Source organism: Indicator indicator, chromosome 31 (genome assembly GCF_027791375.1).
Source record: "Indicator indicator isolate 239-I01 chromosome 31, UM_Iind_1.1, whole genome shotgun sequence".
Lineage (NCBI taxonomy): Eukaryota > Metazoa > Chordata > Aves > Piciformes > Indicatoridae > Indicator > Indicator indicator.
This window is the reverse complement of record NC_072040.1, coordinates 6,653,247-6,669,148: the sequence shown is the minus strand read 5'-3', so window position 1 is coordinate 6,669,148 and position 15,902 is coordinate 6,653,247. Positions and strand designations below refer to the sequence as shown.

The 15,902-nt window shown below is 41.0% G+C and overlaps 1 protein-coding gene across 1 annotated transcript in view; it reads left to right on the top strand.

Moving 5' to 3' along the window:
- Positions 1–15,902, top strand: part of SPIDR (scaffold protein involved in DNA repair) — a 183,566-nt gene that overhangs the window by 113,496 nt on the left and 54,168 nt on the right. Inside the window, exons 9-10 of the mRNA XM_054394612.1 lie at positions 3,346–3,550; positions 5,322–5,563. Coding sequence (XP_054250587.1) covers positions 3,346–3,550; positions 5,322–5,563 — 447 coding nt within the window. The remainder of the gene's footprint in view (positions 1–3,345; positions 3,551–5,321; positions 5,564–15,902) is intronic.

Sequence of the window (15,902 nt, the reverse complement as noted above, 5' to 3'; positions counted from 1 at the left end):
GTGTTTCTAACATGGTTGCCTTTGTGCAAAGAGAACAGTATGGGCAATGTACAACAGCAGTGCAGAATGTTCTGCCATGATGAGGATCAAAATTCCCATCCAGCAGAGCTTATTTGAGCTGAGCAGTATTGGGAAGAGTTTCTGGAAAAGGAAAGAGTTTTCATTCAATTAATTCATATCATGTTAATAATTCTGTTCTTCATATTGAAGTGTAAGTTGTGTGTATATATGTATACAAAAATTGGGAGTAATATACATATTATATTATACACATATTATATTATGCTATACTATATTATGTTATACTATATTATGCTATATTACATTATACTGTATTACATTACTGTATTACATTATATCATACTGTATTATATCATACTGTATTATATCATACTGTATTATGTCATACTGTATTACATTATACTATATTACACTAATTATATCTTCCTTATATACTATATAGACAGAACATACATTATTATATTCTATATTAAAAATATATAAAATATTTCCATGTTTCCATCTACTTGTACATGAAATAGTGAGATTATTACAAACCTTTTTCTTATTTATTTTCATTTCAATTGGGTATTAGTTCTACTTTTTTGCTGTTCCTTTTCATTCCTATTGGGAGGAATCAATCTATTGAGGAGTGGGGAAGACTCAAGTAGGCTCTTGTGATTATTCCTCTGACCTAGCTGAAGAGTTACTGTTAAGTCTGACACCTCTACAGGTGTAAAAGGAATGATTCCTTAGGGAGAGTGTTTTTAGTGAACTAATTGCAGGTAAAAGATGAGGGGCTTCTCCTGAAAGTGTGTTCTTTGTGTGTTCTTTGCATTGCAGAAAAGCCAAGTAGCCATTAATTTATTCCTTAGATAAATGACAATGATAAGGTGAACACTCAGATGAGAAAGCTTTTGGTGGCTATAAAAGGACTCGAGGCATGGAATGCACAGGCAGAGCGAAACCATGGCACACATAATCTGGGTGTCAGTAAAACCTACCTGCCTTAAACAACAGCAACCAAAAAAAAAAAAAAAGAGCTGATCACATATCTGCAGAGGAAAATAAAAATAAACCCATAAACCTCAGAGTTCCTGCAAATAATTTGCTACTAACGTCAGTATTTTTTGGAGAATGAGACGATTTAGATCAAGCAAACATTCTTCTGACATTAGTGACGTAACAGTCCCGTGTTCGGAGAGATTTCCTGTTTACTTTGGGTCTCAACACAGACGTCTCAAGAAAGTAGGTGCTAAAATTCTCATTCCACATCTGCAGATAAAGACAGCCCAAACTGCTCTGTGGCAAACTTTAGACACATGTTTGTTCTTTAGAAAAGAAAACTAAAAAAAAAAAAAAAAAAAAAAAAAAAAAGATAGAGGGGGTAGTGACAGTTTAAAAATCTTCTAAGATCAGAGATGTTTTGGTTTGCTGACTAAGCTAATTCCTCAGGTTTAATCCTGTAATGCAGAAAATTATCAGGCAGTGTCAATTGGGCAGCCTTGTGACTGTCATGCTCTTCTTAACTGGGACCTTCATTAGCAAATCCACCTGGAGTCAAGGAACTCTGTGTCCCTTAGGGATGAGCTACTGCTCACTTAGATCTGAAGAGGTCACAGGTGGCCATAAGACATCCTGGTGAAGTTCAGTCCTTAGTTCTATGCTGTAACTTTTCACTGATTTTCTATTTCAATTCATAACTTCCATGAGTGTTCACAGATAGAAGCAACACACCTTTTGATAATTTACATGTATGATTTGTAGTTTTAAGTTTCAAGCTCCATTTTAATATACACTTTTTTTCCCCGAAAGGCAGAGATCATCTTCCTGTTGCATTACTAATTCTAAAACAATGCTTGCTGCAGTGCTTTCTATGCTTTTAAAAGCATGAATGCACTAATTCTATTTAATCATCCACTCTAGAGAATGAGGGAGTAAAGTAGACCATGGGCAAAACCTTGTACAGCCTGAGATCAGAAGTAAGTGGGGGTTTTTTGGTGTTTTGTTTTGCTTTGGTTTGCTTTGTTTTTCAACTTTGTATGGTTGCATTTTGACAAGCAGTATTGTAGATGTGAAAACTTGGTTCATTTCCATAAGACAACTGATGAGCAGTCTAGAGACTGAAGTCCTGGGGTTACTTCTGAACTCAGGTCAGCTCAGCTTTGCTGCCAAGGCAGGAGGCTTTGTTTTACTCCCAAGTGATAAAAATCTAATAGTAGGAAAACACAGCCTGCTGTAAAGTCACTAAGTGATTTTGTTTCTGTTTTGATGGTCTCTAGAAAATGAGATTACTGATTGTTTTTGTTAGCTGACTTCATTAGATTTCTATCCTGTGAGTATAAAAAGTGTATTTCTAGATGTGTAATTGTGAGACAAGCATATGAAAAAATTCCAACACTGAGACATGATTTGGCATTAAATTATTGTGTGTTTAGAGATTCTGCAACCATTACCTTAATCTGCTGGGCTGCATGTGAAGCTGTTTGGGAATTTACTTTGGCACTAGAAACCAAAACTGGGTCTTGGAGAGCAAGTTTATGACAGCAGCAAACACACAGGCAAAATAATATACAATTTATGGTAGGAAAAGCTAAGATTTTGCTTTTAGAAAAAGAGAAGAGAAAGAGCGAAAGGGCTGGCTGCTGGCTGCAGTGAGAATGAATTTGGATCAGTGAGAAGTACTCACCAGAGGGGGATGTCCTGGTCTGGAACAACCATGGTGGGTGCAGCAAAGCCAGCACTTTGAATTAACACAGAGCAGGATCAATAACCTATCACTCATGGCTTCTACCTCAGTGACTGCATACAAGGGCTCCTGGGGCTCTCGTTTCTGCACAGACAATGTGGAGACACCACAGTGTTTGGGTGAAGCCAGATGGGGTTCACAGGGCTCCTCAGCTCAGCAGACTTAGAATCATAGAATTATAGAATGGTTTGGGTTGGAAGGAATCTCCAAAGGTCAGCTAGTCCAGCCCCTCTGCAGTCATCAGGGGCATCCTCCAATAGATCAGGTTGCCCATAGACTTGTTGAGCCTGACTGAATATCTCCAGGGATGGGGCCTCAACTACCTCCCTGGGCAACCTGTTCCAGTGTTGCAGCACCCTCATGGTAGTGTAAGTTGTCCCTGGATGCAGTGGAGCTCCACTTCTCCAGAGCTAGCAGGGCTGATCCAAGCTGAGTGTATCTATGGGATGGGTTATTTGCAACTTAGATAATGCACCCTTGAGTGTTTTAATGATAGCTTTAGGGGCAAAAAAGGAGAGAAATACAACACAACACAAGTTTTAAAACAGTTCAACTTGTAATGGATTTGATGCCCCTGAAATTATCTTTTTTTCCAGGCAAAAACTGCTTCTCAAGAAGGCAGCTGTTCCTGTTATCATGAATACATATTTCAGTCAGAAAGTGCTACCCAGTGACCATTCAGAAACAAGAGAGAGCACACATGGTCTGAGGAAGATGCTCATTAAGAAGAATATTATATCTTTGGCACTGACTTTCAGACTAGATGATGATGAGCTACCCCAGCAGTCTTCAGCTCATCAGGTAAGGTCCACTTGGTTCACAGTTTAGCACTTGGTAAGAAGGTGGTGAGCAGATGTTTGGAAATCACACCAAAAGCAAAGATCCTAAATGACTGACCTGTTCACTTTCCCCTTTCATTTAGCCAAGGCTGAATAATCTGCAGTGTTTGTTTTGCTAATATTTTCTTAGCAGAGGCTTTTGGCCCATCCAAATGATGAACTGCTGTGAGATTATTTTACTGAAGGCTCACTACTGTGCTAAATAGTAATTGTAGCTTGGATTTTCATTATTTTTTCTTTTATTCTTTATAGCTGAAGAGCTAAGCTTTATTTGAAATAAAATCTGTTTTCTGCTAACTCACTGAAGATATTATTTTAAATAAATATTCCCTTTTCCCACTCCTAGTTCTTCACTCATTTTCTAATTGTTATTATCCTTTCTATAAAGCATCAGTTGGTAACACCCACCTTCCTTTCCCACCCCTTCAGTTTCTTTTCTTTCCTATTTTGACTTTGTTTATATTGAAGTGACTCCTGACTGTGCATATCTTGAGCTGTGGTTCTACAAACTGAGGTATTTCAAGGGAACTGGCTGTCTGAGAGTAAGGTTTTTGTAAAAGCTTTATATTGGCCACCCCAAACCATTCTTAATATTTGAAAAGTGTGGCCCTGCAAGCCTGTTGAACAATACTGAGTGTCAACATTTTGTATTTGCCTTATATATAATTTCCATTACAGGACTGGGAATGAAAAAGTTACATAAATCAAATCCTAATCTCCTTTCTTGCTTCAACTCAACCTTGTAAAAAGCTTCTACTGTGGTATTACAAAACCAGAACGATTTACTTGGTTCCCCTTATGGTTCCTAACAAACAAAACCACTTCATTTAAAACTCAGACAAGTTTTATTGCAACCTCTTTGTAGATAAAGGGTAGTTCTCATACCACAGTTTTCTTTTAAATACTTCAAATTCTCCTCTGCTGGTGGATAATACTTATGGCTCATGCTGCAATGCTCTGAAAACCTTTCTTGGCACCCAGCTTTTTATACAAACAGGTTTCATTGTGAAAATAGACATTTGGCTTGTGCTGGGGAGGAGTCTGTTTATATGAACAGTGTTAGTCTGTACTTGCAGACAATTTTTACTAGGAGAGCTTTATTTTAGAATTAGCATTAATGGAATTACTCATTTAGATTAAGGCATAATGGAGTATAATTTGACTAATAAAATTTTTATTTGAAACTTGGGAAATACGTTTTGGAAGTAGTGAAAGAGTAAATGAAGGTTTGCACTTTTTAAAGTTTTATACTTCTCATTATTAGTCTAATTATTTTACAATGAAGCATTTTAGATTGAAATATGTAAATCTTGAGGAATAAGCTTGCTGTTCTGCAACACTTAACACCACCAGACATCTGCTCATTTGCAGCTTAATTTGAAGGTCCTGAAGCATTCATGATGGATTTTACCCCTTTTGGAGGAGAAGAAGGAACAAAGAGCTAAAAATAAGCTAAATTCAAGGGGGAGATTCATAAATGCTAATATCAGTTCTGCTTTCCTCATGGATTGAATTAGCTCAGTCCAGGGCACCAGCTAAATAGAAGGAGAGCACTGTGTGCTTTACTCTCTGGAGTGCTGGGCATTAGTCTACAAGTTAGTTTAGGTGCAGTATTTTGAAACTGATTTTGCACTTCTTGCAGTGATTTTCCATGCTCTATTTTTCACTCTTTAATCCTACATAGTTTCAGGGTCCCCTGAAATATCTCTATTAATGGCTTTTTCTCTCAGCAGGTTGCTTGTGGCCCACAAACGCCTGACAACTGTGATTCAAAACAGCATCTCTCAGCTGTGAATGATTCTCTGCTTGAAATGGTGGAAAGCCAGGGAGCAGTGGGATGGAGAGGAGCACAGGTACGAGTCGTTATCCAAAGGGTGTACTGTTTGCCTGCAAGAGAAGGTTGCAGAAGCCAGGTTCAAGGAAACAAGCCTCTTTGTGCAACACCCATCGTAAATTCAGATCCACCAATTGTTAGGTGAGTAATATGATGCCTGGGAATTTTCCTGTTGAGGCTGTCTTATATAAGAAACTGAAGAGGAAGGAGTTTGGAAGTGTCTGTCTTAGTTGTCAGCTCACAGGGAATAAGCACACTCAGCATGGTGGAGGTGGTGTCAGTTTTTAATAGGTATAGTGTGATGCAGAAGTAGTCCTGCCCAGAGCAGGGAAGGCTCTGGCTAAGGTTTGTGTCATCAACAGATGACAGGAAGACTGAAACCAAGTTAATGGGAAATTAATTTAAAACCAGTGATTCTTGTCCTCTTACACTGTTCCTTGAGTTTCACAGAGTAACTGCTACTTCCCACTTACCTATTTCAGTCTCCAGTATGCTCTGCTAGTAAGTTGTGCTCATAGAATGGTCTTTTGATGCAAGAGAGAAATACAAGGAGATGGAGAAACTGAAGGCTTTTCTAAAATGGGGGCTTTGCACAGATGCATTACAGAAACATAAGTGTACACATACACTGTGGTGTGAAACCAAAGACTGATTTCAAAGTCTTTATCATCAGTTCTGGGTCTTGAGATCACTCTGTCTGTTTTCTTTCCTTTGGTTTTGCACTAACTTTTCCTTCATGCTGGCTTCAAAATATGAAAGGTAAGGTACATTTGATTGTGGTTGTCACTGAGGGAGCTTATTAAAGTCAGTCACAGTGGCAGAGCTTAATTTAAAGCTTCTAAGTCAGCCTTTCAGGACATTAGCTCTCTCCTCTTGTAGAGTTTAGGACCTGAATGGAGTTATGCAAGTAGTTTAAGAGGTCCCACTGAAAACTCTCCAGGTGTGATTTGCAAGAGACTTTGAAGGGATTCTTCAAAGGTTTGAAGAATTTGAGTTCCTCTTAGCCACCCTGCTGGTGGATAGTAGCATGCTCACAGGTCCTTCTTCCCAAGCTTTTGCAATACTGGAATTCTCCCAGGTCTTGCTACCTTGTAAGCCACTGGATAATTAACAGCACTCACTGATCAATAAATTCCTTCAGGAGAAACTTTGGAAGATTGTTCTTTCCTAAAAGTAGGCTTGATCATCACCCACAGGAAAGTCATTATCAACAGCCTTGTCCCTCTATTTTTCTAAAATTTCCTTTACACATAATAGTTATGTTGACCTTAGCTTGCATTACCTTTTTTTTTATCAATTAATCAGTGTACCTTGTTGTGTGAACTCATTCCTTTCTAGTTACTTCACTCTTGCTAGAATATATACTTTTCTGAAAATTGAGAGGAAAAGTATTTTACCAGCCCTATAACAACGTGCAGTTTTGAGGAGAGTGTTCCTCTGTGCAGATTTTCTTCCAGAGGGCTACCTTTGATCAAAGTCAGGGCAGCTGACACTCTGTTGTTCAAACTGATTTCTCTCAACATAGTTCTAGCAGAGTTCAAACAGTATCTCCATGTTTCCTTTCCAACTTTTAACCAGAAGTACACTTAACTTGCAGTCACACAATTTGAGGTACTTAACCTACCTGAGCACACACCCTCCCCAGGAATGGGGTGAGAGAAACCAGAAATCTCAGATTGCACTTCTTTGTGTCAAACTCGGATAGAAATAAAATAAAAAATGAGAGTGTTGTTTCTGAGTGCATGCTGTGGCTGGGGATTCTCATCTGCAGTTGTTCAACTGACTCCTTGGAGCTTCCTCAAATCAGATAGATGTCCCAGCTCAGAAAAAAGAGCTTGGTTGTTCTCCTTTCCAGCTATCACACTGTTTTGGACCCTGAAGAAAAAAAATCAATCCACTTTCTCTTTTGGAAAGAAGAGAATGAACCCTTCTTTTAAAGACTGAGGAGTGGGAAACACCTCATGCTGCTTTTATCAGCTGCTATTTCCATGGCTGATAAGCATCCACATGAGACTTTTCTTCTCTATGTCTGTGTCTGTCACCTGATAGTGAGCCAAAGGGTCCAACACCCTCTGGCAATCCTTTGAACCAACTGATGGCTCATTCTTTTGTGATTAAGAAAAACCTCTCTCTCTTTTTTTTTTTCCCCTTTGTAAACTTCTTTTTGTAAAATAAAACTACCATGAAAGCAACGTTTGTTGTTTTATGAGGCAAGGTGAGTGAGATAAGTCATTGTTTCATAACCAGAAGTTTCTAGTTAGATATCAAGGTAGATGATAGACTTGATTTGTATTTTAGACAGGCTGGCTTATTGTATATCTTCTTTTGTAACACCCTTCACAGTAACCTAGATGTTGTTGCCACAGGGAAGCATCAAGGAAAGCCACAGTAAGCTGAAAAGAGGCATGAAATTAAACGTGGAGCAGGGGAAGTGATGCCTTTGTTCAAGGCATTCAGTTTCTAGAAAGAGACTGGCAAGTTGTGGGAGAAACTTCTGTTTTCATTGTAAGGAAATGGACTGGTTTAATTGATTAAAACTAACACTAGTAAAGCATTGAAGCCAGGGTGTTGGCTGTATGCATCTACCTTTTATTGTTCATAAATACACATTATAAAACATGGCCTTTTGCTGGCAGACAAACAGATACCTCTGATGGGTTTAAGTCTGTTTAGCTTAAGTATCTAAAGCATTTTCCAAGGACGCTAAGAAATTGTTACAGAGACGGAGAAGTTCTCTGGCTTCTGTTGCATGTTCCCTGCATGATTGTCAAATCATTTGCCTTTCCCCCATAATTAACTGCTTTTGCAAGTAGACTTTTCATGCTGAAGGAGTTTCATTTGGGGGGTAGGGGGGTGGGGGAAGAAGAAGAAAATATGACTCGCCCTGACTGTCTGCCTATTTCCAGCATTCCTGGCATACTTTGTGCTGCCTTTTCCCCTCTGATGAGAGAGAGACTTTAGCTAATGACACAACACATGTTTGTCTAAACTCAATTATTTTGATTTTTTTGTTTTGTTTTGTTTTTTGGAAAAGGCCTGGCTTACACAGATGAGGATCCCAAAGAGACTCCTGTCGACCTGAGGAACACACTGGCGCTGAGGTGTCTGACTCACTCACATTGGCCTTGTACTTTGTGTTCCTGGGATAAAGCAGTGTATAATTTAGATTTTGCTCTTGCCAGTATCTGTTTGTTTTCAGCAGGGCCACGTGAGTTCAGTAAAAAATAGAGCTGGTCAGTTTTGTGCCTTAAAGGACAGGGCTGGTGGTGTGGTCGCCAGTGAAACTAAAATAGATGAATTTTTAGGACTCTTAGGCAGTTAAGCTGGTCAGAGGAGGCTGGACAGAATGGGTGTTGTCTGTGAAGAAGGAGGAAAAGCTAAGCACTGCTAATACAAAACAATGCTACCTAGAGCTGTGAATTGACAATTTAAAGTTTTTGTGGGTGCTTAGAGAAATTTTCCATTCGCTTCTCTTGGTGTGTTTTGACCTACTTCCTACCTGAAGGTTAGCACTCCAGCCTGCTCTAACTTTCTGTTCCAAGAACAAAAGAAAGGCAATACATCTTAAACAATAGCATGATCTGGCTCTATGCACTACTCAAGAGCTCTTTTGGGTTTGTTCTTTGTTTTCCATTTGCCATACCTTAGAGCAGCAGCAGGAGCCTGCTGCTGTACAAGCAGGACCCTTGTGGAGCACAATCTACAGAAGAGATGAGGATTTGTTGGAGTCGTTGTAAGCAATAGAAGTGTGGGGAAAGTCACATTTCTCTGTGCAGACCCCCAGACAGTCAGTTGCTGGCATTCATTTTGCACTAGCAAGTTGCAAGTCTCTGAGTAGTCTGTTCCTTTGTAATTCTGTGTAAAGCAGTTTTATTGCAGTGGTAATGCAGTAAAATGAATTCATTTCAAACTTGGATTTCCTTTTTTCCTCTTTTTCTTCATCTAATAATCTTTGCTGCTTATCTTAGCACAAATTGAGTCGATGGGTTAATCTGCCAAGCACCATGCACAAGGACAAGTTGAGTGTCAGGTGCTGCAATTAGCATTCCAAGTAGCTGGACTCATACATTGAAAAGTTGCCCTTCTGGTATGGAAAACCTAGCATATTGAAATATACAACAACAACAACAAAAACAACCCTGGAGGTATTCTCATTTGAAAAGAGCCCAGATTGGAAAAGGCTTTGTGAAAGATCCATGTTCACAGATGCTAACATCTGTCAGAATGTTTTTTGTGGCTAAGTTAAGTCTGTTTACAGCATTCCATTTGTTTTTTCTGTTGGTTTTTTTTTTTCAGCAAAACATTTTAAATGGAATGGTCATAAATGCAAGTTTTTAAAAATTACATTATGTCTCTGGGATGTGATTTTTCAAGTGGGAAATAAACAGGAAAGAGGTAACTGAAGTGCAGTAGAGTGTACTCCATGAGCGAGATGTTTTCTCTGATTTCCCCTTTTCAGATCCTTCTCAGAAGTGATGCTCCTTCTAATATTCTTGCAAAGTAGTCTAATTGCTACTTGAGAGACTTGTAATAGTTCTAACAGCTGTGGCTCAAGGTCTAGTAACCTGTTTCTGCTTTGAAGTTTGGGGATGGTTTTCTTTCTTTTTTTTCCTTCTATTTTTTTCCTTCTATTTTTTTTTTTTCTTTATTATGTTCACAGGTAAAGCTCCCCAACACCTGGATTATCCACTTTTGCCTTCACCCTGTTCTATTTGTAATTTCCAAACTGGAGCCATCAAAACAGAAAGCACAAAAGACTGTTGGAAAAACAGCTTTGGTATCACATTGTCCAGTTGAGACATTCAATTGTATTATACATTTAAGAGTGTGGCTTTCCCATGCTGTTGCCCTGAAAGTCTGTTTTCCCTGCTGCTGCAGACAGATAGATGGAACTTGGGCTTCTTCCAGTGCCACTGTAGTACACCAATTTGTTAATTTGACATTCCCGTTTATTTTTCAGTGCTAAATATTTACATAATCCTATTCTGTCCAGGAGCAAGGTGAAAGCTCTGTTATCTGATACACTCAGTACAAAGGGAAGAAAAAAAAAAAAAAGGACCCCTCTACATGCACCACTGTGATTCAACCCTGCACCAGGCACAGGCAATTAAATAATTTGCCATTGTTCTGAAATATGTCAGGGCAGTGGTAAAAGCTGCTGATACAGAAGAGAGACTCAAGAAGTCAGCAGCCAGCATAGACCACACGTGTGGCAGGGATTCAGTCTCTTTGGAGAGCAAATGGGCAGAACAGAAACCAACTGTCAGATGGCCAACACTGTGTGCAGGCTCCTTTATGCAGCTGGCAGCAAGGAGACACTGGTTGCTAGTTTTTATTTCCTCCATACATGCTTAGACTGATCAGTGAAGTACCTGTATGTCCTCAGAAAATAGTCACACAATACCCCAAGACCTTTTTGGTCAAGGAGAAGTAGCTCTACTTTCTGATGTGTTCCCCACGACAGGGAGGTTGCAGAGATATGTAAATAGCATAGAGAGACAGATAAAGGTATGGAAGCATCATTCTGTAGAGCTGTGTATTTACCACCACTTACCTTGTAACCATACCTCTGCACACCTCCCACAGCTGATGATCTGAAAGCTGGGGAAGCTTTATTGCTCCTCAACACCTCATTCCCCACAGCTGTCTGTTCCATGGCTGTATCCACCTAACTGATGGTTTCCAGGGGAATATGTAAATGGGGGGGCTTATGTTATCCTGTAGTGGAGACAGAGTAGAGTAGAAAGTGGACAACTTAAAGAGGTAATTTTCCAGCCCTAGAGCCACAATCAAGGTATGTGCTGTTGTACATTGTCTGGTTTAAACCAGGAATAGTAGTTTTCCAGCACCTGTTATTTATCAAGAATTATTCTGAGGTGGCCTGTGTAAAAGGTATGGAATCTTTGCCTTCATTTTGACCTTTCTTCCCCTTGAATTTTTGTATCTCTGAAAGTTATGTGGTTGATAGAACCGAGAACAGAGTTTTCCATGTGAGTTTTACACCCCCCATCTTCCACTGACTCCATGACCCCCTGATTTGAAGAAGTGTTGAAGTTGTGCTGGAGCCCTCCAAAACTTTTTTAAAAAGCCGGATTGGGTCTCTGAGATTTGTTTTCCTGCTACCATGGTAAGGACCATGAGCAGTGATAAATGTGATAGATAACTAGGTGGACACATAGTGAGCTAACAATTGAGGGAGAAATTGAACCACCCAAATATTGCACGTTATTTCTGTGCAACTTGGGCTGGTAAACACTCTTTGTATGCATAACCTTAAGTATCTGCATAGATCAGTGGACGTGCAAAGAAACATCAGTGTAGATTTAATACAATAGCACATTGCTGAGAAGGCAGATTCTTAGAAATCACTTTTTTTTTTTTTTCCATCATCTTTGTAAAAGCTTTCAATATAACAAATCAGTACTTCTTGGAAAGGTGGCGAGAACATATTCTTACTCTTTTGGGAAGAAGGAATTCTTTTGCCCCAAAGAGTAAGAAGGCAAGATGACACTTTCCTACATGGTTTTGAAATTCTGGGCGTGCTCTAGTAATTAAAACAAGACAGACTTTGAAAGGGACAGTATTGCTGGGCCATAGAACATACTCCTCAAACAAGAAAAGTGAGGAGCAGAGACCTGGGATGAATTTCACAATGTAAGGACTCCTCCAGTGGAGTGGCAGTGAACAGAGATTTCAGTTATTGTAATTTTAGTTCTACAGTAAGAAAAAAGGAAATGACTCACTTGATACGTACTGCCTGATATGTGTTCAAAATGGTTTTGTAACTCACTGAATTTAGATACTTGGTTTGGCTGTGTTTGGCTGCAGTGTGAGCTCCTGGACAACCTGCTTTACAAGTGTGTGAGGTTAGAGCTGAATGCAGAATGCATTTCAAAGAGATTTCACGGTTACATGGACCAAAAATGATGTCATGAAGTTGCAGGGTGTAATTTTTGGTTGTAGCTGTGTTGTGGGCTCTTTCATTCAGTACCACATGGTAGCAGGATTTTCTATAAGGCCTTTAAGAATTATTTCTCTGGTATCAGTGGTTTCCCAACTCTGGCACTCATTACTTTTGGTGGTGTGCCAGTCATTGAGAAGGATCTCACAGAAGCAGCTCCAGATCCTGCCCCTCTGGAGGTGCTAATCTGGCAGTTACACCAGCCAACTGTAAATATCTTTGTGCAGCTGCTTACTCCAGCTCAGAGGGACTTACTGATCTGTGCACCTAGAGGTTAAGGGCTGCATCTGAGAGCTGACTTGGGATGACCACCTGAGAGAGGAGTGAGGATGTTGATTGCTCTCTGTAGCCTTCCTTGTGTCTGCAGCAGTGGAAGCAAAGAGGTCAAGATGGAAGTGACAGCAGCAGGCAGGCTTTGTGCTGGGTTCTCTGCCCAGGAAGTGATTGCTGTCTTTCACATACACCCTAATGTAGATAGCAGGTAGGAGTGAAGTTCCTGTGCCAAATGCAGTGAAGCCTCTACAGTGTTTCCTCTTTCCATGCATTTGTGTTGCAGTTTGGCACTTGGAACTTTTGCTGTCACTGTGTCATCTCCTCTTGTCTTTTCCTATACAACATCATCATTCTTACCCAGGAAGATGCCTTTAAGGAGATGCTAGAAGTATAAAATGTTTCCATATTTCTCAGTAGTCCCCACTGGCTCTAGACCAAAGGCACCCACATACTTAGGAGTGCCTGCCTGGCAGTGGGCTACTGTCCCTTCCACAGCTGGGCAGTCATGGTCCTGGTTCAGCACATGCTGCATGAACTCCACCAGCTAGGAGACATTCAGTGCTGTTTGTGAATAACAAACAGGGGAACTGTGAGGGAATGCACCATCAGTGAGGTGGGCTGAGAGGCTGCACTGGAGTCTCAGCTTCACAGAGGTGGGAAGTGCGACTGAGGTCACGGAAGCAGAGTCCCAGGCATGGGAGTGCACGCTAAGGCATGGGAGAAAGGATGAATGCATGGAGCTGAGGTCCTCCTGTGAGGGATATGAGGGTGGTCGCCCTAAAATACCATTTGGTGTGAGTTACCTTTCTGGCAGCTCATTAATTTCCCTTGAGCCTAGGTAGTTCCTGCTGTGGATTTCCTCTCCAAGGCAGTAACTTTCCCTGCAGCTGAACTCAAATATGATCTAGTCATGACAGCTACAGATGTTTTTGTCTTTGTCCTGTAATGATGGGATTATGCATTTCCCCTGCTTCTGAACAGATGCCAAAATTTGTAAATTCTCTGTGACCTGAAAGATGTGCAGGGAAATTAATGATTGGAATACGTTTTGTCACATCTTCAATATACAGCTATAAATTAACTGACCATAGGAATACAATGTAAATGGGAAGGGCAAGAGGTTGTTAGCAACAAAACATTCAGTGCCTAGTCTTTGTAAAAGTGTTTTTCATTTCTTTATTTAAGTGCCTATTTCCTTTGCAAGGGAAAGGAGCTAAAAACTGCCAAAACTTTCTTGCTGCATCCTGGACTGTTTAGTCATGATTAAAAATATCTGTGATAGGAGTTCACATCCATACCTTGGTGCTTTTGTGTATCCTACTCGTCATCCATATTTAGACTGCCAGGGTTTAGGGGAGAATTGTAGCAACAACATCCTGAGAAAGCAGGCACTTGAAGTGGATGCCTCCAGAGTCAGGAAAAACCGTGGTTCTCAGATTGCTATTCCACAGTCTAAGTGGGGAGGGACTCTGCCAGGGTCACAGATTTGTATGAAATCAGTCAGAAATCAGATTATATGCACCAAGGAGAAGGACCTGGGATTAGCCTTTCAAGATAAACACAGCTTTTTTAAAACTAGCAGATGGTCAGCAGTCCAGTGGTCAGAGAATAATGAAAAATGTGTGTGTGTGTGTGTAGCATGGTTGACTAAAAATTACTGAGTGTTGTATAGCGCTTCAATTTCCTGATGTTTTGGTCTGAATTTACCACCCTGGAGTTGCACACATCCTTTTTTCTGTTGAGTACAAATAGGTGGGGGGTTTTGTCCTCTTCTACATACTGGATAATCATAGAATCATAGAAAGGCTTTGGTTGGAAGGGGCCTGAGAGATCATCTACTCCAACTTCCCTGCCATGGGCAGGGACAGCTCTCAACTAGACTTGGCTGCTGAAGGCCTCATCCAACCTGGTGTTGAACACTCCCAGGGCAGAGGCATCCACAACCACGCTGTGTATTCTGTTCCACCACCCTTGGACTGAAGACCTTCTTCCTAAGATCCAGTCTAACCCTACTCTCCCTTAGCTTCAAACCATTCTCCCTTGACCTGTTGCTAGATATCCTTATGAAAAGTCCCTGTCCAGCCTTCCTGTAGGATTCCTTCAGCTGTTGAAGGCAGCTCTAAGGTCCTTCAGAATCTTCTCTTCTCCAAGCTGAACAACCCCAGCTCCCTCAGCCTATCCTCATAGCAGAGATGCTCCAGCTCTTGGATCATCTTTGTGGCCTTCCTCTGGACTCACTCCAACGTTTTTATGCCCTTCTTATGATGGGGACACCAGAACTGGATGTGGTACTCGAGGTGGGACCTCACACAAGCAGTTAAATCCAGGTCTTGTCTTCTTTTTTTTTTTTTTTTTTTTTTCCCCAGCAAGTTTGTTTTCTGTCTGGTGGAATAAAAATACAACTCCTGTGGTAAGTTTTGCGAGTGCCTGGACTCTGACGTATGAAGCGTCACTCGCCTGCTCCCCGTGTGTCAGGGCATGCAGCATTTATTCGGAGTGAGTTCAGCGCAGCGAAGCCAAGAGCCCTCGCAGCGCTGCGCGGCTCGGGCTGCGTGCAGCTCCAGCCCTGTGACTTGCTATTTTCGTGCCCCTAGGTCAGTCCCTCGGTTCATCGATGTTTCCTTCCTTCACCCCAGCCGTCGGGGCTGCGGGAGGATCCGCTGGGCGAGGCGGTGGCCACGTGGTGTCTCTCCCCCTGCCGTCCCCCCGTGCTCAGGCTGGCTCTGCACAGGCTGTTCGGTAAACAAACTGCGGAGAACCAGAGCGAGCTGGTTCGGAGCAGCCGGTTCATTCACACAGACCGCTTGGAAAGTGATGCCTTTGCGCAGCCCTGACGTAGGGGCTGGGGGAAGCAGAGGAGTTAGTATTTATGTTTTCATTAATGCTTTTTATAGCCGGCAGCCAGCTGTAGCTAGTTAGTATTAGCCTAGGACAACTATTAGTGTGCAGACCTCTTACGCAGGATAAAAGGGCTTCTGATGGATACAGAGTTGTTACTCATGGTGCTCATGCCCCTCTGTTTACATGAAGGCTGGTTGTGCTGGCACAGGGACATATATTAAAAGAGCATGCACCTTTTGCATGAACAATTTTTCAAGGATTCAAGAGGATTTTGTGTAAACACTTCCAGTGTAGCAAATCCTGAGATTTGCATCTTTAAATGGCTCATTGTTTGTTTGAAAGCTATTCTTTTTAAATAATGCTCTGTAGCTAGACAGATAAAGAGTATTTTCTGGTTAGCTTTTA